This window comes from Argopecten irradians, chromosome 14 (genome assembly GCF_041381155.1).
Source record: "Argopecten irradians isolate NY chromosome 14, Ai_NY, whole genome shotgun sequence".
NCBI classification, from domain to species: Eukaryota; Metazoa; Mollusca; class Bivalvia; order Pectinida; family Pectinidae; genus Argopecten; species Argopecten irradians.
Genome location: NC_091147.1, coordinates 19255849 through 19282037, shown reverse-complemented (window position 1 = coordinate 19282037; position 26189 = coordinate 19255849). Strand labels below are relative to the sequence as shown.

Here is a 26189-nt window from a genome sequence, read left to right as displayed (position 1 = left end):
CAATACGAAAGATACAGGTCCAACATGCCTTTCCGTTAGAACGGTACACTGCACCAGTAGACCCTTCTATCATGCACATACCTTGCAGCTGGCTGTAAGAACTGTTTCTTTTCTCCCGTGTCCGATCTGTGCCATCTGTTGGACTTTCGGCACCTAACGCTGCACTTTGGCAGCGCATGTCTTAAATGAGCCATTAGAAAAAAAATCATATTTAGCGAAACACACTGTAAGTACATTATCTTTTAATTTGGGTTGAATACCTCGGGGTACTAAAATAAATATAAATGGAAATCACACTTAAACCATTAACACAGTGTGCAAATCACAGTTATACCAAAACAGTGTGCAAGCAAATCACAGTTATACCAAAACAGTGTGCAAGCAAATCACAGTTATACCAAAACAGTGTGCAAGCAAATCACAGTTATACCAAAACAGTGTGCAAGCAAATCACAGTTATACCAAAACAGTGTGCAAGCAAATCACAGTTATACCAAAGCAGTGTGCAAGCAAATCACAGTTATACCAAAACAGTGTGCAAGCAAATCACAGTTATACCAAAGCAGTGTGCAAGCAAATCACAGTTATACCAAAGCAGTGTGCAAGCAAATCACAGTTATATCAAAGCAGTGTCACACACCACTACATACCACATACACTTTGTATGCAAAACCTAGTTTCATCAATATTCCTAACTTCACTGTTACAAAGAAATACAACACGAACATACCACAGTCTCCAAAATACTTAACAAATAGATGCAGAACAAACATGCCTCAGTCTCCAAAATACTTAACAAATAGATACAGAACAAACATGCCTCAGTCTCGCAAATACTTCACAAATAGATACAGAACAAACATGCCTCAATCTCGCAAATACTTCACAAATAGATACAGCACGAACATACCACAGTCTCCCAAATACTTCACACTCGAACTTACTATAGTCTCCCAAATACTTCACAAACGAAAATACCACAGTCTCCCAAATACATCACACTCGAAAATACCACAGTCTCCCAAATACTTCACACACGCAACACGTCGTATAAAGAAGAGGCCACCCATAAAGCTATCCAACCAAACTTGGAAAACTGAAAATTATTCGTAGGGATAAGCCACTGACATTTTTCGGAACAATAATGAATGCATATTACCTTAAATGATGGCATGCTTTCATATGGCGAACTGTATGTGAAGGCATTGTTTTATCTTTAGGAACTAGGATGAGACATGCAATTATTATGACTTGAACGCGAAACAAAAATAAAACCATACTGAATATGTCCATACAGCTTGTCGTGGTATATCCTGCACTTGTCTATTCAGTGCTTGTTGACCTTATCGGGTCTACAAATAAATCGCATTGGTCAGTGGCCGGATTGTGTGTCCTTTGTTGACCAAATGACCAGCATTGTGTGTATATCTACAGCTTGTCAACAGTGTGTAATTATTTGACAAATACCGGTGTTAGTCTTATAACTTTATAATGACAGAAAGACTCGGACAATTCCTCTCCATTTGAATTCCGGAAGCCAGCACTTTAACCCTCTCATTTACATTTAAATATAGTAAGAGCACATACGGTTAAAGTACGTAGGCCGTATCGCATTTCAAGCTCAGACGAAATAAAACGATAGTCACCAATGGCGAGTCAACGGGATACCGTGAACATTGTTGACACTATCCATACATAACACATGTACAATTTTGTATATATCCAAACAAGAATTGAGGTGAAAAAACCCGTATATACACAATGCATTTTTTTTCATTTGTACTGAGAATTATTTGCTTAAAAATGAAGTGAATCCATTGGAGTGACGGCTCTGCAATGGACCCTGGAAGAGGTTGATGTCGACCAAGTAACGACGGATTCAACCGAGTAATTGCGAAAAGTTACGAAGTATAATAGTAAGGTCAAAACGTCATTCGAGTGTCAGATACATTTATTACTAACGCTTATAGGCAGTTCTAATAACGCCGAATTCAAACGAATATGGCGGAACAAGTGACTGGCAATTACGGATCTATTCACAAAGTACGCACACAATGTCAACAGCGTGACATTGAAGGAAGATTCAGTCGTAACACGAAAATACCAGCTGACAGCTGGGAAAATCCACCGAGAACATACCTGCCTACTTGAACTGTAAATATCAAACCGAAAGTGATCTTTAAGCCTCAGAAAACCTACAGTGGGTACAATCAGTAGCCACTGCCATGGCAATCGATGCGGCGGCGTTACGTCATGATGGAGTGTGGTCCGCGCTCTGTAGGCCAGGCTTAGGTGGGATTTTATTTTCTTGTATAGAAATTCCCTTTACTGACTGTATAATCCAGTAAGGAGAGGTTATTTATAGGCTAAGGAGAAAATGTCTTGATGTGGTACTCGAAACATCAACCTCGTATCGATCCGTTCCCTTTGATGTGTAAATGGGGATGTCAGATAGTATATCGGCTCTTTGATACCACTGCAACCTTGAAAAAGATGTTTTCTCTCGGGATGTTTGATTTCTGATAGGAATGGACTTCCTCTGATCGAACGATGAAGGTTATTTCAGTGCTTGAAGTTCTTGGTAGTATGTTTCGTTATGATGTCACTATAATGTTATCAAGGAGACATTACGGATGACAACCTTCAACTCACTCTCACTACTGACACACATATTGTATATTGCAGAATTAACTCCCTTGCGGGAAGGTATTTATTGTGATGTTAATGTTTTGTGAGCGAAACTCTTTGAACTCTTTGAAAAGTACATGTATGGCGTTACGGTCACAAACACATGACGTCATGATCAATACCTACCCGCAAAGAAAGATAAATTCCTTTATATGCACATACAGAATACGCAAGCTGTCCCTAATATTGAAAATCACGTAGGTACACAATTGAAATATAACAATATATATATATTTATATAACACAATCTTACTGTTTGATTCTACTCATAAAGGTTACTTTATTTCCGACATACATTTGCACGATTCAAACTGTAGGTTCAAGGCCAAATGTCAAGAGAGCATATGTTGTAAGTGTTTGGTTGGTCTTCCTGTCTTACTTTCTCTAAAAAGTCCAACACATCATGAACGTCAGTAGAACATCAGGTGAAAATTATCACAAACAATTTATACTTATCTGTACATATATAAGACAAGCGAAACAACCACTAAAGTCGGGATAAAATTTGATACGCTATGTTACATCAGGGAGTTTTTCCTCAATTAGCCGGTGTCTCGACAGGTGGAACTAGTATAAATCAACGCTTTAAGCAAACTGTCAGACGCTCGTGCGCAGCCACCAATATACTGCAGATGTAAGATGTGTTTTTAGGATCGGTTAAATTTGCGGAACGAATATCTGACCCGTGAATGACTTGAACTCGAGTTCGTCTTCGATTCGTTAAATGAAATGAACGGGTAAAATGTTAACTTTGATTATATTTAGTCTGCACAGTTGTTTAATATCAAAATGCAAGCGAAGGTTGATGGAAAACGACTATTCTATAATTCAATCATTTTGCGGAGTCTTTAGATGTCCGTTTGAAGAAATAGATTTCGTAACTGGTAGTCAGGGCATGCGCAAAAGTTCTTACTTTTACCTAATGAGTGATTTTTAAATGCGGATAAGTTAAGTTTGAACGAAAATGATAATTTCGTAATTATATAATGTTCGTGTATAAATGCATAACTTAAACAGACAAAGCAAAACAAAACTGAAACATAACGATAAAATCTCGTCACAGTTAGATAATTTTACATCGTCAAAATGTTATTTAATTCTTCATAAAAATAAGGCGTTGTATGAAACGTCCGTTTACCACCTCTCTTACACAATGTGTGGCGCAATTTGATATATCACGTGATATTTGTTTACCGGAATGTGCATCAACACGCACTAACCAAGCATTCCCTTCAGATCACCGGGACGGGAATTTGTCCTAATGAGTGGGACGGGAATTTGTCCTAATGAGTGGCTTTGAATACCATAATTGCGCATGCCTCAGTGACGAAACGGCTGACATTTATCAACGACCCCTCATTTGTGGAAAATTAGCCCCTTGTCTGACAAATCAGATGTAATTATCTTCGATTCGGGAGTTTCGGCGACAGTCCAACTGTGTGAATGCAGAACAAAGTTTCTAGGCTAACGAGCAATGTTAAAACAGTCGTGAGGGAATAGGGGATAAAACGAATCACAACATCTAATGACATTCATGTTAATTAGTTTATTTGCATTTACTAATTATATCATTTGCATTTATACAGAATATCACTGACACAAGTTCATCACAAAATGGCCCCAGTTTACTTTTCCGACCCAGCGGTTGTTCGAAATTACGCACATTTAAACAGATTTGGGGAGTTTGTGGGGAAACCCTGAAATCAGTCAATTATTTTGACAATTTTTTCGTTTCTCATACATGTGCCATTGTCGTATTAACAACATATTAAAATTGTTGTTGATTTCTTAAATTTTCAATTATTTAAGATTTCTTGATGTTTCGAATGTTTTCTCAAACACTTAGCTTCATAGATGTGTTCTTTAAAAGCACTTCAGAAATAGTACACAGAGTTGCCGTTAACCAAACAGAATAAACTGTTGAGAGTAATGAATTTTGATCTGAACTCAATGCTACATGTTCCTTGGCAACTAATCCTCGATTCTGTGTTGATAACTTGATTCTCTAAGATATATTCTGTTTTTGCTGCGATACGTGATCCCAGGGATCCCCTAAGACGTGTTCCGTTTCTTTACAGCAATGTTTTGTTGCATTAGGATCTACTTTACGAGTTTTAATTAATTTTAACGCCTTCATCTCGCGCAAAGATTAAAATAAAATGTTTCATCATACGGAACCCCTCGGGATTTACATAACCAATTATGTACCAGATACACCCGCGTCCACATATAAATTCATTCGGATGTCCGCTTTCTGATGCAGCCAGCCTCAAGTCACGGTAAATACCAAATTATTTTTTAACGGCTCAAGCCACCAAGGACTCCTTGGGCACGTCACGCGAAAACGATTATATTTTCTTCTATGCACCGATCACGAATCGTGTTCTGGAGTCTGTAACACAGCAAGCAAAGACAAGAACGTTTTGTGTATGGGCCTGACAGCATGATATTACACTGTCCCTTATGATCCATTAGCTATAAAATCTAAAAATTACACCGATATCTTATGTTCATATTTGCCTGCCGACTGCGGCGCCTTCAGACAAGCAAAATTACTTCTTTGACGCAAAATTCAATATTGAATGATATTTCACATTTTCCTCTCGGCCCATGCTAAACGTTCTTTCCGGGAAGGCTTGGAATTCCCGCAGCGAGAACCATATCTCTGGGTTATAAACAAAACACAGAAAACGCCATTCGGAGTTTCCATCATCCATAGGAACGTTCACCAATAACTATTCGCGTGTTCCTAAAGCCTAGACTAACCTATATGGCACGCATGTAATTACACCAGAGGCTGAAGTATGGCTGATGGTTTGAGGGTCATATTTAAACACATTCTTTTATTGCCCTGTTAAGTGAATTGTAAAGATCCGCTGCAGAATGGGTTTTCTTTATGACCTTTAGGAGTATCCAAAAGATTTACAGGAGATTCACTGTTTTGTATGTTATGGAAGCATAGTTTCAGAATATGTTAGATTGTGACGAAGTCTGTATGCTATGGAAGCATAGTTTCAGAATATGTTAGATTGTGACGAAGTCTGTATGTTATGGAAGCATAGTTTCAGAATATGTTAGATTGTGACGAAGTCTGTATGTTATGGAAGCATAGTTTCAGAATATGTTAGATTGTGACGAAGTCTGTATGTTATGGAAGCATAGTTTCAGAATATGTTAGATTGTGACGAAGTCTGTATGTTATGGAAGCATAGTTTCAGAATATGTTAGATTGTGACGAAGTCTGTATGTTATGGAAGCATAGTTTCAGAATATGTTAGATTGTGACGAAGTCTGTATGTTATGGAAGCATAGTTTCAGAATATGTTAGATTGTGACGAAGTCTGTATGTTATGGAAGCATAGTTTCAGAATATGTTAGATTGTGACGAAGTCTGTATGTTATGGAAGCATAGTTTCAGAATATGTTAGATTGTGACGAAGTCTGTATGTTATGGAAGCATAGTTTCAGAATATGTTAGATTGTGACGAAGTCTGTATGTTATGGAAGCATAGTTTCAGAATATGTTAGATTGTGACGAAGTCTGTATGTTATGGAAGCATAGTTTCAGAATATGTTAGATTGTGACGAAGTCTGTATGTTATGGAAGCATAGTTTCAGAATATGTTAGATTGTGACGAAGTCTGTATGTTATGGAAGCATAGTTTCAGAATATGTTAGATTGTGACGAAGTCTGTATGTTATGGAAGCATAGTTTCAGAATATGTTAGATTGTGACGAAGTCTGTATGTTATGGAAGCATAGTTTCAGAATATGTTAGATTGTGACGAAGTCTGTATGTGCTGGAAGCGTATAGGTTTATAATATTTGCAATTGGGTCGAAAAGGGGAATATTTCGGAGAGGTTTGATAAATCATTTTACATATGTATGAGAAAGGTTGTAGTCGGTTTAGAAATGTGAATACGAATTTGTGGGAGAGGTCGATCTTAAAACAAGATTTTAAGAGAATTTAAAGACAGAAAGCGTAATAAATAACGCGTTATAATTGAGAGATACCTTTGAAGGGTATTGCTCTTTAACATAACTGTCTATGATAAAATATGAAAATAAGTTTTCGCGATGGTAACATTGGCGTACAAGTCAAAGGTAATAGAATGATTGTACTATTGGTTCTATGTTTCCCTTGCACTGCAGGTACCATACACTGCACCTACGAAATAAGTTTGTGATTGAGAAAACGTCTATTTTTATCACTGCATCATCATCAGCCGTCCTTTTCACAATTACCCACAGTTCTGAGCATTCCGTGTTTATGATTGCAAGGAGCACAAGAACACATTCCAACTGGTGTTTCACAAAAGTACGATTGTAGTCCAGAGTCTGTGCTAAGCTGGCTCCAGTTGATTACTACTTCCGTAAAGCCGGTAATTTGATTTACACATGAATTTACACGGGGAAGACAGATAGTATTTAAAACTAATCTGTATTATCCATTGACTGTCTTCTGTACTCTACTTTAAGCACAAAAATACGGTTAAATTTGAAAAAAAGAAGATTACAATGGCTGAATTGAATGACTTAAATAAGCTTTGCTTCAGACATGTCACGGGACCATTGTTCTATTCATTGAATGAATTCATTATCCATACTCATCTAGACGATTTTATTCTGAGTGTCAATTTATGGAAAACACGTCAGTACAAAACCGGTGACGTCACGTTGCATGCGACGTAGAGCATATAGCAATGAGAGGGATATCTCGCAAAAAATGTAAACGCCCACAACAACGCAAACCTGTTATCTTATTTGTCTTAATGAGAACACCTCGATTGGTAGCTCATGGGTGTCGGACCTCGCTAGACATTATGTTGGCAGCTATTTCAATTCACTTGGCCGCGCTATCATGGTCTTTTTCTGTAACAGAATACGACATATACCTGACTCTGCGATCCTCAGAATGTTAACCATGTATTATGAAAGAAGACAGTAGAAATCCGTTATAATCAAACTGGACCATATTGATACAGTTGTTTGGAGACTTGTGTCAACACGGGGAATTACCCAAGTTAAATATTGACATACCCTAATAGTTTGTCAACAGTACCATACCCGCTACAATTTGTCCGTTCTTAAATCGATAGTGTATTAAAAGACAATGCATTCTGCAACATAATTCGGTCCATTGTTCTGCTGAAAGTAATTACATGTAATGTGTATGAAACACGTGCTATTATCAATAGTACGCCGGTTAGGTAGGATGCACTACGTCAACATATTTCTGAAACCGATTTCATTAAAATCGATATCATCGACTGGAATGATACCGACAATATGAAACTGATAGTGTCCGCGTCACTGTATATATTGTACTAACAATATGAAATTGATATCGTTAGTGTCATAGTAGATGTTATTCGCTGACTGAAATGATTCTTACAATATGAAAATTGATATTATCCGCATCAGAGTAGATATTATTCGCGGACTTAGATCTTCCGCGTCATATATTCCGAATATAAATTTATTTCATGAACATAAAACACTGCTGATTAGAATACGTGTAATATTAATGGGGTGCAATAAATATTGTCAGCGCCATGACATATTTTATTCTCAATATATGAGTTTGGATTTCATAGATACAATATATTTCTCACTGAGAGATGCTACTTAATGTATATTTGATATCTGTCACATGTGGTATGTAAAATTTTAACATTCGATATATGTGTTTTGATTCAGGCTGAAGTTAAAAACAAGTTGATATGGTAAAAGATAAAGGTACATTATCTTGGTGATACAGAAGGCTAAAATGTTTTCATGGGAATGCCATTGGTTAGACGAAGTGGCGTGAATTATTTTGTGTAAATCTGTGATGATTGGATTAGAAAACGCAGACTAATTGCCTTTTGTCAGTGCAATTTGACCGTGTGGGGTGTTTCTAAACTGTTTTGCGATGTCTTACAGTGAGGTAGCACTTGAAAAGAGTCCCATTTTTACAAGGAAACACGAATATATCGCAGCCTCCCAAAATTAACATACATTGTGAATGTATTTATGCAGCACACTTTATCCATGGGACGCTGTCCTAAACGATCCTGGTTGTTCACAGGACGTTAACATTGTAAATCATACTAAGTATCGATAGATGTAAATTAGTCTGGAAAACAATCGGTGATTATCCAGTGTATTTGGGCATTGAATTAAATCAATATACCACAATGGAATCTTCATTTGAAACAGCATCAGTTATTGACACTACCAACATGTACAAAGGAATCAAACGAACTCTCTGATACATTTTTTATGATATTTGTCTTCATTATTCTATATACAATCCTCAAGGTACTGTTGATTTAGACAAAAATATGCTTTGGTTATCGAATTTGTTTTAATTCTTCGTTAAATTTAAGGTTCTGATAATCAAACTTTTACAACCGAAATCCTATGATACATCGCTGATGTTTCAGCTTCATTGAGAGAAGTTACTTCGACATCAAATGATTCCTATTGACCTTTGATATAATCTGTCGAAGAATGTCGGTTTGGAAATATTTCGCGATAATCATCTGTTTACATGAAAATAGCTGTCGTCCTAGTTAAGGATCTATTGTTATGAAGCTCATCTTTGTTGAGTTTCGGGAGATCAGTCATATGCCCCAGAGCAAGTCGGGAAGAAGAATCTCCCTTGTTGGAATACAATGATAATTGTTGGTCCTATTTGTTCCTATTCTAATGTTCGTTGACATCATTATATCTCTAACGATCGCCTCGATACAACATGTGTAAAATTTCACCTGTTCAAGTCCAATTAGCGCACCTGTAGAATCGGGGGTCAGAAGTTCAGAAAATACCACAGACGATTTGACTGTAGTCTCGCGTGGCTATAATCAGACACATGTCATTGTGTTAATGAATTCCTTGTATCTTCTTTATTGTCTGTTTTGTGTCAGCTGGCAATGATTGACATATTGGAAATCCCGAAGGTCAGCTAATTACTTTTATTATGGGCGCTCGGAAATTCCGGCCAGACAAGACCAAAGTCATCTCTGTTCACAGTCATAATTGTGTTAAAATTGTGGAACAGTTTAAACCGTTATCAATTATAATGCCCGTTATCATTCTTAAATATCGTCATTATTTTATCAGGATATATATTCCCATTTATCTAATGCAGTACAATGCACACTCAGTCAGTTAGCTCGACATGAATTTTGAGAGAGAAAGTCTTGAGAAAATTTGTTTCGTAATATATCTCGCATTTCGTGGTTATAAAGTAATTTAACTTCAAAAAACCTCAATGTTATCAAAATGTTCTTATATTAGCTCCTGTATAATTTCGTTTCGGAATACCATAAAACATTTAATGTAGACTTGAATATATCTGTGTTTCTCACTTTCCATGGAATTTTTTTTTTCTTTTTTTTTCTCTTCTGGAATGATGTATCAACAATTACGACACAAACTTGTACCAAATACAAATTTACTATTACCGAACTTGTCCCTTACGCGATCAACAAAAGACCAGATTCCATGATTTTATAGCGATATGATTGCTTTACAAGGGAACCTCCTGGATATTCTGGTCTGGTGAATATGTCCATAACTTGCTCATAAGGCGTAGACTGGCAGATTTAATATACCCATCAGGGGTTTCCGCCATGTGGTTTTCGTCAAAACTTCCCCACTTTAATATTTCCGCGGTTTTTTCATATATTATGTCCTTTTGACGTCTCCGATCGATATTGAATTGAAGTTTTGACTTGAAATTGATTTCGTAGATACAATCATCTCAAGCCTCAAAGCAGTTTTGATACAGTGTATACTGTAAAATTGATATTTCTTGTTAATAAGATGTTGAAATAAATTAAATGATTCAGCATTATTGAACTTGGTTTGTTTTGCTGTATCCAGGTTTATCAGACATAAAAAACCGGATTACTAATATTTTTTTACTCTCTAATGATTAGCTCGCTGTATACAATATATATCAAATCTTTTATTTTATTAGGGAATGACGTCAACGGAAAGGTCACAGCAGTGATTGAATACATTCTGGAATACCCCTGTTTTTCATGGTGATATGGAACTTAAAAGACATGTTCTTTGTGTTGACTAGACCTTTCGGAAAATAGGATTTTTTATTTTAAAATTTGATACGAAAATGATCAAGACATTGCGATGTAATACAATACTTAAATGTAGTAATCCCGGTAAAAATACGAAGGCAATAAGATGTCTTGCAAGTAATCTTTTCTGAAAAAGTATAGTGGCGACATCTCAACCAAATTCAATTAGTTCATGTTGCATAAAAACAGAATGTCGTATCATTTCTTTAGCGGATTTTATACGTTTTATTTTGTTCTAATTTGTCTGAACACGGGCAGGGGGAGGGTTCAGACCATTTTCTGTAGGCATGTTGAAATAATCATCTTGACGTTATACAAATATCACGCATTAAAGAACGAAGCTATATATATATATATAGATAAACACATCAGGTTCAGTGTCTTTCACTTATGTTACAATGAGATAAAGACCACACCATTATAAATAATTTTTGCACACCACCATAGAAGCCATATATCTTGTTGTTTGCTGCAATAGAGATAGAATATGAAATGATTGTTCATTAAATTTAAGATGAAATGAAACTATTTTTGTTTTATTCTGTGAGTCTTGGCAATGAACACTTCATTACTAGTGTCATAAAGTCTCATAAAATGAACACGGATTGAAGATACTTTTGATCATATAAATGGCTCAACATGAACAACTTACATTTCGACGAACCTTAACAATTAATGAAAATCGCTCAAAATAGTGACACATACAAAACAACTATTACACGGGTGAAGTCACTAGATATCAGGCGGGTTATGGGATTCCATATAAAGTGGATTTCAATATGAGTCGACTTCCTTGCTTAGACGTTTTAAAGAGGTCTTTGACGGAGTTCGATGTTTTGCTTTGTCTGTATGGTAGTAACAAACTGGTAGTTTGACTGGAGTGGGTAGGCTTCTGTTTTGTATGAGGCCATGTCTGACGGATAAATAGACGTAAATATCTACTAGAATTGGCTGGAGCAGAAGTGTGGTTGACGGTCGGCATGTCGGCCTGGTATATTGGTTTAAACACTGTTTTGATTTTGTCGTTTTAAATCCAAATTGGCTGCATGTACAAAGTGAATACCCAGAGAGACTATTGCGTCGCTGACAGTATCACCACGTCACATATATAAGTGGCCCATCCTACCGAACAAAAAAACACATTCTAAACATAATTTGTGATAATTCGCCTATAAAGACACCTAAATTGTTACTTTTTATCACCGAGGTGTATTCTTAGGATAAAGACTACCAGGCTATGGTCAAGACAGCACGCGAGCACGTGTAATGAATGACCGAGGCGTTGTTTGAGACAGAGTATATTACGGCCAACTGTCAACCATTTAGCTTGAAATAAGGACGCTGAGATTTCCTCGGAAGCCGTATTGATTTTATTGATGTGACTCTAACAGACTCTTTCTGTATGAAAGCTTAATGTAAAGACCAGGCATCGATTCTAGGATCTGGCGAAACGTTCACAGACGAGCTCTAACTAGCCCTAATGAATCGAGACCAAGATCGAACAATTAGCTTAGCTCAGTCATGTATATAAAGCGCCCTCTTCGGCATTAGGAGGTGCTTAAGAGGGCTATTTAGGATTCATTGAAGGGCTTATATTGGCCTTTAAAGAACACATAAATCAGAAGAGCAAATGCATAAAGCAAATATTGGAACCGTTACAGTGGTAGTGCCTTAGATTGTTTTTGTATATGGTGTAGTTGAAAGGACTCTTAAGGGTTTCTTGTATAACGAAAATCTAGAATTAAAATAGCTGTAAGCTTAGATGTTGACGTGACTTAATTACATTTCGCTGTTTGTTGACTTTTTATTTTCCTCGATGTTTCGAGTTGACATTGAGGCTGTGGCCCTGTGACCCAATTGCAATGGCGTTTACAGCGTAATAACCACCCATTGTGAATTTAATTGAATTAGGTAGCGTTGCTCAACCCACGATATGAACCTAAGACCTTAAACACGGTACTAACATGAGGATTAGGAGAGGGGGAGGGGAGGAAAGGGGATGAGGGGATAGAGAGGGGATTCCAAAACACATTCTGACATCCCTCCTGTTGATTTAAAAAGTATACGCCTACTGATTAGAATGAAAAGTATTTTTTTCTACTTTTAAAGTACTAAAAGCTGAATATGGCGCACTTGAGGATAAGGTCACTTCTCTCTGTGTTACTTAACCTCTGATTATCATGTTACTCTTAACTCATCCCCTACCAACCCCCTCCCCCAATCCGGGGCATTCCCTAGCACCAATACAACCAATGTTCGCTTTCCATTACCCTCAGTGGATACATGTTTCACTGAAATCTCAAAAATAATCAAATACCCGCTGTAAATGTTACATAACTCGAAAAGACAATTGTACTGACAATAAAAAAATTATTTTCAATGTTCCCTTCATATTTAACAGAAAAGACAAAAACAATGCAATACTTGTTACATATCTTGAATAGAAAATTTTACTGACATTACAAAAAATGTAATTTATCTTTTGGTGTTTTTCAGTTCGTGGAAAAAAGGATACGAGAAGAAGTAGCCAGAGGTGAGTGCCGTTCATTTATCGACGTTGATAACAAATCATTGTTCCACAGGTACCATGTCCAGGTGGATATTAGGGAACTCTCAAAATCCAGATCAGTTTGACATCTTCTGGGCAATTATAAATAAAAGTATACTAGTTGTGATTCAACTTTGAGAAAAATCGCAACAACAAAGACCCGTTTACTAGGTCTATAGAATATGTGCATGATGTACTCGGGTAAATGGAAATACGGTAGCATTTAACAATGCTGAATGAAAAGATGAATGTCATTTGTATCTTAAAGTGAGAATTTGACTAAACGAAATATTACGAACAGATATCAGAAATCGTGAACGAAAGCCGAAGTTTTAGATTGGCAAATGTGCTCTTTAGTGGAAGCACCGACACAAAACGAGATAGGGAAAGAACTATGACTTGTAGGTTAACTATGGCATGGCTACACCAATCCTTAACACAGATAGTTCGGCAATATACCCCTATATCATTGCCTGAACATCACGGTACATAAATAAGCCAGAATTTGTCTTAATCTGACAAAAACCTGTCTGAGCATAACCAGAGAACGGGCGTTCTGGCATTGGCGCGTGCATTGTTAAGCGTCATCTTGAGAATCAGATAAAACATTGTCAGGACCCAGATGATTGCACAATGGGGCCTCGTCTTCGCGTGCAGTTTTCTGGCTGTAAAATGCTATCCATGGCTGATTTGTCAGGATCGTAGTGTGTAGCAATATTACCGGAGATAAATAGAGATATATACCGGGAGCCCGATTCGCCTGGCGAGAGATAATCCCGGAGGTTTTGTTTGAAGGGCAGAAATACTCTATCGTTGAGATAAATAGCATTGCTCCTGCTGATTCAGATATACATGTGTTGGGTTTCGGATTTTTTTATATTTCCGTTTTCTTTATACGAATATTACATAACTTACAGCATTACATCCATGTTTTACACCTCCCCGCGGACTGTTATGTGTCATTATGACGCTATTTTTGAGTTTTGGGTATGTAATGTTGTAATAGCTGTTCCGATTAAGTTGTAAGATTTAGAGAAGGGAATTAGTTGTAACAAAACTGTCTGTCGCTCAAAAGACTATCAAATCAGTATGAGTTAAAATCTTATCAAATAATGAATAATAAATGTCGGATGGACGTCTAAATGAAAAACAAATGCTGCTATTATTTTATAATGCATGGACATTATCGGTATTTCTATGTGAAATAAAGTAAATTAAGGCTATAAATGGACTAAAAAGGCCCGATGAAATCCATCTACATTTTGGTTCGCAGAACTACATGCATTACCTCGTATAAAAACTTCCGGAAAACAATAACCACTGAAGTCTATGATCGAATGCAGATATCTGAATATTCGCTAAAAGATATTAAACTGTCTTGGATAATGTCGATTACTCGGGAAACTTTTTTTGTAATTTTATATTATTTTGCATACAGTTGGGAGTGCAAGCTGAAATTAATGGCGTTCTTGGCATGCTGCCAAAAGGGACAAAGCGGATATTGACTTGTATTTATACATTCCGATCTAGACAGAATTCTTATACCGCAGGATTCTGGCAGTTTAAGCTTCACTTTGTAATTTTAACCCAAGTTTGACAGAATGCTGTAGAGCAGCGATTATTTGTGTGGTTGTTCTCACCGTTAATTTCCATTTAGTAACGTGTCACGGTATTTCTTTCTGGAAACCCAATATCTAACTGTCAAGACATTAGTTTAGAATTTTCATTTAAAATTTTCTAATTACACTACAACGTTATGTGTTCGTGTTAATACATGTTCGTGATATGGTAATTGCATGGATTATTTACTATGCAGGCAGACTAGCACTTAACTGTATATCAAATATCAAAGTAATATAACAAAAAGGCATTAGGTAATCTTGTCATGAAAAAGACATCCATTTGTTGGAAATTAGGGTTTATGTTAAAGAAAAAAGTTCCTAGGATTTCAAATAAGTAGTACAAGGTGACGCAAAGGAAATGACAGAACCGCAATAAAATGACAAAATCGATTTAATCACCTGCAAAATATCAAAATATATGTGTATATTTTTAAAAAGATCCAAGAGTTTTCACAATCATGGATGTAACCATGGGATCAGGAGGAGCTGGCGTCCTTCGATACAATGTACATTCAGAACGCCTTTCATAGTTCTGGTAAAATACCTTTCCAAGTAAAGATGAAATTCCGTATTTGCATAACAGAGTTATCTGCCCTTGTGGGCGGTATTGGTTGCGATGTCATGTGTTTTAGGGGGTACCTTCATATTATTCAGAGAAAACGACATCAGTTGTGCTCACAAAATAATGACGACACAATGGATACATACCCGAAAGGGAGGTAACTCTGCAATAGGCCAAGACGGAATAAGTAAAACATCGGTAGAAGTTGGTTAATTTGCCAAGTTACAATACTGCTCCTGATTAGTTGTTAGTTTTCATCACAAACATCCTGCAGTTGCTGTGGGGATGCTGTGCGCTGGTTAGTATGACGGCGTCCCCTCGCCTCCTTAATGTGTACGGCCGTGCACGGTTATTGCTGTGGGGATGCTGTGCGGTGGTTCGTATGACGGCGTCCCCTCGCCTCCTTAATGAGTACAGCCGTGCATGGTTATTGCTGTGGGGATGCTGTGCGGTGTTTATTATGACGGCGTCCCCTCGCCTCCTTATTGAGTACGGCCGTGCACGGCCACAGCAACAACCATGCACGGCCGTACTCATTAAGGAGGCGAGGGGACGCCGTCATACTAAACACCGCACAGCTTCCCCACAGCAATACTGCTTCTGATTAGTTGTTAGTTTTCACCACAAACATCCTGCAGTCGCTGTGGGGATGCTGTGCGGTGGTTAGTATGACGGCGTCCCCTCGCCTCCTTAATGAGTACGGCCGTGCATGGTTATTGCTGTGGGGATGCTGTTCAGTGTTTAGTATGACGGCGTCCCCTCACCTTCTTAATGAGTACGGCCGTGCATGGTTATTGTTGTGGGGATGCTGTCCGGTGGTTAGTATGACGGTGTCCCCTCGCCTCCTTAATGAGTACGGCCGTGCATGGTTATTGCTGTGGGGATGCTGTTCGGTGTTTAGTATGACAGCGTCCCCTCGCCTCCTTAATGAGTACGGCCGTGCATGGTTGTTGCTGTGGGGATGCTGTGCGGTGTTTAGTATGACGGCGTCCCCTCGCCTTCTTAATGAGTACGGCCGTGCATGGTTGTTGCTGTGGGGATGATGTTCGGTGGTTAGTATGGCGGCGTCCCCTCGCCTCCTTAATGAGTACGGCCGTGCATGGTTGTTGCTGTGGGGATGCTGTTCGGCGTTTAGAATGACGGCGTCCCCTCGCCTCCTTAATGAGTACGGCCGTGCATGGTTGATGCTGTGGGGATGCTGTGCGGTGGTTAGTATGACGGTGTCCCCTCGCCTCCTTAATGAGTACGGCCGTGCATGGTTGTTGCTGTGGGGATGCTGTTCAGTGTTTAGTATGACGGCGTCCCCTCACCTTCTTAATGAGTACTGCCGTGCATGGTTGTTGCTGTGGGGATGCTGTTCGGTGTTTAGTATGAGTACCGCCGTGCATGGTTGTTGCTGTGGGGATGCTGTTCAGTGTTTAGTATGACGGCGTCCCCTCGCCTCCTTAATGAGCACGGTCGTGCATGGTTATTGTTGTGGGGATGCTGTGCGGTGGTTAGTATGACGGCGTCCCCTCGCCTCCTTAATGAGTTCGGCCGTGCATGGTTGTTTACACAACCGTCATGTTTTACTGATCATCACAGAAAGTCTGACGATTCTCTCCGGGGAACAAAAACAAACAAAATGTAGCATAGGAAGTAAACATACGGCGTCCTTGTAGTACAAGTAAATGGAAAATATTTACACGTAGGCTCAACAAATAAATACATATAAATAAATTTTATCTGTCTGTCGTATTTCCCATCAAGCTGTCTATTTCTATTCTTTTACACTCTAGCATTTCTTTATCGGATCTTCATTTCGATATCGCTCTAGATACAGTGTAAATCGGTAATGTTTCGTTCGTTCTTTCATTGGTAACTTTCGTTGTTTTTTCTTTTGTTGTTGTTTCATTGTATTAAATCTTTTTTTAATCTGTTTTATTTTCATTGTTCACGATTCATGTCTTTTTCTTGGTGCTTTGAGAAGTTAAAAATTCCATTCTAAAATGACTATCAACTAAACTTTTTTCAACGTTGAAACAACATATCGACTTTTATATTATCTCGAAATCGATGTTTGACGGGGAGTAAAAAACATCTTCTAAACAAAATGTAGATCAATTTATTTCAACTACATACAACTAAGTTATTTGCCATGCGCGACCTTAACTCTCCACAGCAAATGCAATTTCAGATGTCCTTTTCTTAAACTCGCTTACGATCAGGCTGTCTAAATGTAGCGTTTTGTTGACATAAGAACAGACGGACTGGAATGAATATTGCATTAGGAGCCGGTTTCATCATCTGGATTTTATGAGGCTGTTTCAAGACTGGACGACTTTCTTCAAATAACGGCATGTCGTAAAGTAGTCGCTGGTAACAGAGTAGAGGACATTGGCCATGAGCCTCTAATATTATCGTCCACAAACGTAGACATCGAAAATTGGATTCACTTTTCCTTAAGTTAATATAATCCAGGTTTTATATTCTTAATTCCCTAAACATAATAAAATGGCAAATAGATGGTAATGTGATAAAGATGGGACACAGAATATTACCAGAAAGAATTATATTAGAGAAGGATTCACCTTACCTCCGATTGCCGGAAAAAATTATTTGATCATTTATTGAAAGTTTTTTGTAATATAAGTAGGATGTTACTATTTTAAGAAATGGCATTTTTGATGACGTCATTTCGTTGTTTATTGACATTTTCTTCTTTACTCTTTGATTTTGGTCTGAGCGCTGGTTTGCCATAAACATAACTTGTATTTCAAAAAATGTATAAAATCAACACTTCTTATTAAAGGTCTCTTTTCGGTTAGTATTTGGTTTTGTCAATCCAGCAAATGTATCGATGTTTTGGATTGATGATTTTTTATACGAAATTTTGATACATGTAAACAGATCTGCTTGTAATATCGTTGAAGATTCAACCGAGTCAGGCCAATATATATATACAAGTCTTACTGAAATGTCATATTACACAAAGTCAACTTAATGCATATATCCAAGCAGTTAACATGTACTTAAAGAATACCTGAACGATGAGTGTAATGTTCGTGTACAGTGTCCAGCGGACACCACCCTTGGAGTAAAACAAAGACAAAAATACTTCATTTGTTAATACTAAAGGTAAATATGATATGAGTAACAGTATTAAAAAACATCTTATCTGATAAAGCACCACTTAATATTCATATATTTGAAGTACAACACAAACCATTCCTTACAAACTGTCCTAATAAAACCAACATGTTGAACACGTTTAGTAGTGTAAGCCACCGGTGTTTAAACAAACCCTTGGCAGATCGATAAACAGGACTTAAAGATGCCGAGGGAACTGTCTCACAACGTTCGATGCTTGTAATGAGATTCTTTGTTGGTTTTTTTCGGGAGGGGGAGGAAGCTATTGTTCCAGACTCTGCCTTGGGGATGGTCCATTTCAGACGAGACAGATACCTACTTCACATTCCAATTAACGAGGAAATTCCCTCTTAACGTTGTGTAAACTGCTTATCAAGTAGAGGAGCAGATTTGGTTTTTGTCTACATGGTTGAGATGTCGTAGGACGGTGCTATGACATTATTGTCACATTTTCTTTTTCATGTTAGCTGGACAATCTATCTGTACCAGTCTTCATAAGAAGGAAAAAAACTTTCACTGATATTCTATCGATCCGATTTAATAGTTCCTACAGCTTTTCGAGATAAAACGTCAAAATCTTGAGGCAGATTTTCGTGTTAAGATGCACCACGTGCCTGCTATCAATTTGTTTACGGATATTAAACATTTTATATACACGCTGCAGATAAGATATGAGCTCTCATTTTCTGGGGTGATAAATTTCTCCACAATATGCAATTTGTCAAACTCTATAAACGCAGGTTTAACAACTTTTTCTTCTCGACTGGTAACTGATAAACCATATTTCTGAGATGAAAAACGAGTATTCTCAGAATGTAGCTGAAAATTACTAAAATACTTCGTTCGCCTAGTCATCAAATATAATATGAACATTGAGCGCAATGTTTACTTCACAAAATATTAGATATTTTAAACTCTGGAATGTACACATACATGTATAGTATTAATGGGGCAGTTCAATGAATTTATTTTATACTAACCATGTGTAAACAGTGAAAAACAAAATTATGACATTACATCGAAAAAACCCAACATAAAATGAAATAAACACACACTAAAATAATAATAAACCATGATATTGCATTTCTTGTGTAATCAAAGCACCAAAACTGACTTTTATTGACGTTGATTTGAAAGAAATTGTATAATCACTTGGTTTTAAACGTGTAAATATGTAAACACTACTTTGCTAGTAATGCACTTAACATTAACATATCTTCATTAGAAATGGTGTATTATAATAAACAGGATTTCCTCACACAAGAACTATCCTAACAAGTGTGTATTTGTGGTAAAGTTTTCGCAATCAACCTGATTGGTCATTACACTGTATGACAAAGGCACAAATATCTGAACTAACAAGGCGTTGATTTCGAAAACAAAAACATCATATATCGATGTAATTTCAGTTCTATGAAAATCAATCCTGTATCCTACGAGACGTCAGAGAAGACATCTGACATTACTGAGCGCTAGAGATACTCGTTAATTATTCATAAACATATCTTTTTCAATATTGATTTTTAGACGGTATGTAATATATCTGCAGTTTATAGCTTTGCGTTTTTTTAATCGATGCCTTCAACATAATGTATGAGCTAAATGTGGACCTGTGAACTAATTATTGTATACCTGTATCATGGTAGGTGTCAGTCTTTATCATACATATGACAGGGGTGGGCGATATAAGGTGGGGGCGAGGGTGTGGGGGTATCCGGTATACCGAATTCTCCGTCATTTCATATAGGGTTAATTATAGCCATGATATTTATATATGAATTGTTGTAAATCATGCGAAACGCGGAGGGTGTAATGTTTGTAAATATTTAAAGATGTATATTGTATATCATATGCTTTTTCGGTGTCGCTTAGTTCAGATGGGTAATTTTAGGGTATATGTTGCTTATTTAAACAAACCATTAGCGTCTACTTTCGTTAATTATTCACCACAATTAAATCTGGATCGTTGGGCACGGAACCCTGGGTAATTTTATATGCATGGTTACTCCTTAATGTGTTAAAACATATACCGATATAGATCTATACCTGATATAACGTGCAATTTACGATTTTTTGTGCATTTATAACTAATAGTGTACAGTTATGTATAAAATATCCTCGCTTCCACGGGACCTAACGGGACACGACGGGCGGGAATGGGAAAATATTATACCCCACCCCAACCATCTTATGACAGTTGCATCAAAATAACTCGATTTGAGCCTTCAATTTGTATTGTGAGATAACCACCTCGTGATTACTTAACTAATACATAACAAAAATGAAGCATTGATGATTTATTTTATCTAATGTCTGCGAGTTAAACAATGCATAAACCATTCTATAATCTAAAATGTAAATCATTAGGTCCTAGGATTTATTATGTCTTTGCATAGAATCTCCTTATGTAATTTATATGAAAATTTATGACTTGAGTCAGTTTTTGACTTAAGTTTGTTTCGAGAATTCGGGGCATGGCGCGTTAAAAACTAACCTAAGTCAAAATTTGGAACATACTATTGAATCATAGTTATAGAAATAACTCGACAAGTTCTTACTGAAGTCGTCGCTATTGTTGTTACAAACGTCATTGACGTTCAGTTGTAAACGAAAATGACGTTTTCGCGCAAAATATGACATTAAGCACATACACTGGACTACGCAATTAATAGCTAAATAACTATAGCCGCAAAATCAGTCAGTACAATGGTGTAACATTAGTTTTTGGCAGATAATACAAAGTAAAGCTTATTCAACAATGGCTATTGTTATTTTTATGTCTACAGGTAAACTGAACGTGTCCACTTACTCATAAATATATACGAGACTTGCTGTGATGAAAGAATGCCCTTTAATACCCCTTTCAGTGATTTGACATAGTTGTTTTGATTTACCGCGCACAGTGTTGACCCAGATGTCGAAGTGATTTGTTAACGAAATTAAAAATCTGACATTTTATTGTAAAAATGTTTTTATAAGACGTAAAATTACTTGAGATCTGAATGTCAGTCCTCCATCACCCTCTCAGTAGGGTTCTGTCTTATACTTTAAATGTGACGTCACCTATCACCCACCCTGTTTGGGGTTCCACGTCAATTTTTAATCCAGACAATTAAAAGGAAGGATATGAGACACCTAGGTCAAGCTGTTGATTTCGATTTTAAAAGAAAGAAAGTAACACCGTTTTTTATCTTTGATATCAGTTACAGTTTTCGTTTAACATAAATTATGCTGTCATTTCTAACACTTAATCATTATCTCACATTCGTTTTAAATTCTTAGTCTGGTAAACGCAGTAAATCGTATTTAAGAGAACAATTCTTTTCACCTTTATAAATTCATCATTCAAAAGTACATGTTCATATTGAAGTATGGTTCTCTACTAATGCGTAATGTTTAGCCCTGAGTGAAATGATATTTCGAAGTGAAAACGCTATAAAAATGGTCATGGTATGAACTCACATCATTGATATTAAAAGATCGTGATAATTTCAGCAAAAAAAAACCCCCAACTTATATTAACTTTATATTCTTGGTAACATGTAACTATATAAAATTTTCTTCACAGTGTAACGCCACATTCTTGTCTTATTAAATTCCCGTTCCTTCGTTTTTAGTTTCTGAGTCATTGGGTATCGCTGAAGAATAAGGGATGCAGAAAATCAAATGAAATCGAATTATATACATATATGGACCTTACAGGACCGGGTCTGCCCTAGCGTGTGGTTGGACAATTTATATATCAAACCAGACTTACACGAGTGGAACTACAAGTTTTCCGTGTACCGTGGGGAGAGTCTACACACGCAAACACAATACACTGAATGGTTCGTTCGATTCGGGTCACTTACCATTGTTTTATAATATCCAAACTTAATATATAACATGTTTACACGCAAAAAGCATAGAAACCAATGTACTGAACATAGCTTTGAATTTTTATTTTCTATTTCATTTTTAAATCTAAATATATTCTAATCAGTTTAGGGTATATTTACCTGTTCCCTGACGCCATTTGTTTATAGATAATCTCAATTTAATGAGGTATGTAGACGACATCTTTAAAATGCATTGAAATATAAAAAGCTTCTCCAACAAACCCATTTTATTTTTTCTGATATCAATGAAGCTGGAAGTCATCGACGTAATTATAAATAATGTACTTGCGACAAAACAGTCTCTCTATAACACATTATTAACTTCAAACTGTGGGGTTTTTAGTACAGTAGAGTATGCTTCATTAAAAAAGTGTGTCAATTTCTTGGATAAAATGCCAGTCCCTTAACTTCAAAACTTAATCGACAATCTACCTACCTTTTTTTTAATTTTATAAACATATTATTACTAGATTTTGATATGGTTGTATGATAGCAATGTGACCACAAAGCTCCAGCCATTATAGATTTCCTTTAAACCAAGAGAATAGATAAGTTTTGAAGATAATTTAAGAGAATGATTTTGAGAATGATTCTATAACATCGCCTGCAATGTTGTGAACGCGGATGACCTCGCACATCACACGGAACATCTCTGTTGTTTACATAATACCAATGTAAAGTGCACGTAATTAAATAACAGTCCATCGCGTTGTCTGATTCCAATAAACATCATCAAATATCAGTCTGTCATTCAACCAAGTTCCACATAAAATGTTAGACATCGACCCGAATTGTCTGAGTGGATGCTCTCTCGACAATTACTGTAATTAGCTGAAGTTTAGTTAACCCGCCATCTGCTGTGGATAGTTTACACAAAATCATAATCACTGTTACGCTTGTCAGAATTGATTTACGACTCTTCAACAGAAATGTTGACTTTAATTTTCTGCTGCTGTTTTTCCTCATAATGGATGTTATTCCAGTCTCCACGTTTGTCGTGATCAAGAATATCTCCTGTTTTCCGATAGAGCCGGATTTTAAATTTAGACAATGCTTTCTCTTCTCTTATTAGTTGGCTGTAGAACTGTTGTTTTGACGGTGTTAAAATGTTCACGTGTTTACATGTATGTACAATGTACTTCTGGTGGTTTAACAATGCAGGTCCTGGCGAAGTACATGTATATATAGAAAATCTGACAAATATTTATTTCAAAGCTTTACACAAATGTATTTAGTGTGCGGGTCAGCAAACGTGGTGTAGACCGAAGTGCAAAGGCCAAGGAAGTTTGTGACCGGAAAGGTCAAATCAGGCATTTGTGGTCAATGGCGTGGTAGGAAATAGTCAGCTCCAGACGGTAATTTGGCTGTGAGCTATAAAGTCCACTGGTAATGATACTAAACTAGTACGAGCACACGAAGATCTAGAACAGTCTAGTTCAAAATGATAACTATACCTTTGAATTCATCGATAGCAAACCAAAACAATAGCACACTGTACATGTATGTCTAGTCTTATACTTTTACAGCAAACAATGCAATATTACGATATAAATATGTTGTCTTTTACTTTTACTTTTTGGAGCATGTTTGTTTTGTTGCTGGTAATCTCGACTTGTGATGTCGCTGTTCGGGTTAAAAGTATGATTTATAAGTAATAACCATAGCCATAGCTGGACATTCTAATACTGGTCCACAACTGTCTAAGGTCTACATCCCTAATGATGGTCCACAACCGTCATATAATGAAGTACTTTTTCTCGAATCAATTAATAGTTCCTAAATCAGAAAATCTTTTTGGCGTCCTAGTTGAAAGGTTAAAAAACGCTGTGCGCCCTGTGCCCTTGTCTATGCTTCAAAAGCGAGGAAATACATTAGCTCGTCGCCATGTCGACTACGCCAGCTTCAAGAACGTCCGCCATTTTTACATCGGTAATTGAGTGATGGTCCCCAGCGCCATCTGCTGGTGGCTAGGTGTTCCAATCCCGAAATCCTTTTCGCTATAAATGATGATTAATATCAGGTGCCATTTGGAAACGGTAAAAATCTTCCATTTGATAAAATGGGGGCTTGTTACCGGAACGTAAGCGGGCGGAGAGATCTAAATTGTAGACAGGCATCTTCAATCTTTTCTCGGAAAACACACAAATGTCTTTTATTCACATCCGCTCATTCCCCAGCATGTCGTCTGTTCCAGACGATTCCATTTATCGACAATATTAAATCATCTCCAGAGAGTAATTCCGGTTGGTCCACGCTTGACCGCCATATTTTATGGTCTATATTAGTTTGTAGCATGATATTTTATATTCCCTTTCTGCGTATCTACAATAAATACGCTTTGATATCTATACTCTTAAACGTTATTACCGGTCGTGCAACGAACATGTATTCTAGCTTTTACTATATTTATTCTTGTATATGCATTTTGTTTTTCTCAAAGAAGAACAAAGCAACTTTTGAAGCGACTCTTTGGCTCTTAATCCTATTGGCTGATTTTACCAAGCTTGTAATTAGCTATGGATATATACGTATGTTGTATTAAATCATTTTTTTTATTATTAAGTCTCTCAAATATCCAAAGAATGGAACATAGTACTGATGTGTGTCCATTTACCACATGTCCTTCAACTCTTGCTGCGGGATGAGACTCTCTTCCACTATAACGCCCGGTCCTGTACTAATGAATTGCAGATTCAACGACAAGCGTTCCGTCACTGTGCCGTCAGTGTCCCCGCTTAATGCGCTCGGCATATAAATGAAGTGGGACGACTGGTTTGCTTTTTGTTAGTATATTGTGACCGGGTGGAGATTACTTGTTCTGTCTTGCGTCATGCTTTAGTGACATAACACTACAAAAAGAACAAAGGTTTCCACTCTTAAACACTGTCACGACACGGAGATACTGCGGACTCCCAAAAACACGCACGTATTTCGCACACTTCACACACACCACATGAATGGCCTTATATGTTAATAGGACGTTTATCTAACCAAACATCCATGCAACCAAGAACCTTCAGTTCGAGGCCTTGTTTCTTGGTTCTTGCTGAGGACCGATGGGGTGACTTTATAATCATGTCCTTTGGAGCTGACCACAGCTATAAATAGACCCTAAAACACACAGATATTCGATCAATTGTTTGAAAAGTCCCGTGAAGTTGCCTGGTTGTTACATTGATCTACTACCTAGCTGGACCGTATTGTCTATCCGCCTATTTAACGTTCCAAGGTTCCCGGTCGAAGTTGCACCCATACAACCTATTCCCCCTTGCAGCAACTAATGAATTAATCATCCGCCAGATCTCGTGCACGTTTCTTAAAACTTAATTAATTCTTTTCGACTTAACTGCATTTTGTCGTCACGTGGGGATCTTCAATCGAGAATAATTCAGAAGTAAAGTTATACTGGATAGATTTCTAACCTATACAATCTTCAGTTCCGACCCTAATGGACGCCGTTTAAAGAACTTTTCACTTCTATGTTTTCATACATCATTTTTAAACACCACTTACAATACACTGATAGATTATGCAAAATATTCAGATTTACTAATTGGGTTTGATTTATTTGAATATATAATAAAGTTTTTCAAGTTCAACTCTCTTTGTTATATTTATTTGTGTATTGGATGCGTTTGGTAACACATGTTGTATCATACTACAAAGTACAATTA

General features: G+C 37.0%; 1 protein-coding gene across 1 annotated transcript in view; it reads left to right on the top strand.

Annotated features, from left to right (window-relative positions):
* LOC138307727 (tumor necrosis factor ligand superfamily member 10-like) overlaps nucleotides 1–26189 on the top strand; it is a 52110-nt gene that overhangs the window by 16326 nt on the left and 9595 nt on the right. Inside the window, exon 4 of the mRNA XM_069248581.1 lies at nucleotides 13273–13309. Within this exon, the coding sequence (XP_069104682.1) occupies nucleotides 13273–13309 (37 nt within the window). The remainder of the gene's footprint in view (nucleotides 1–13272; nucleotides 13310–26189) is intronic.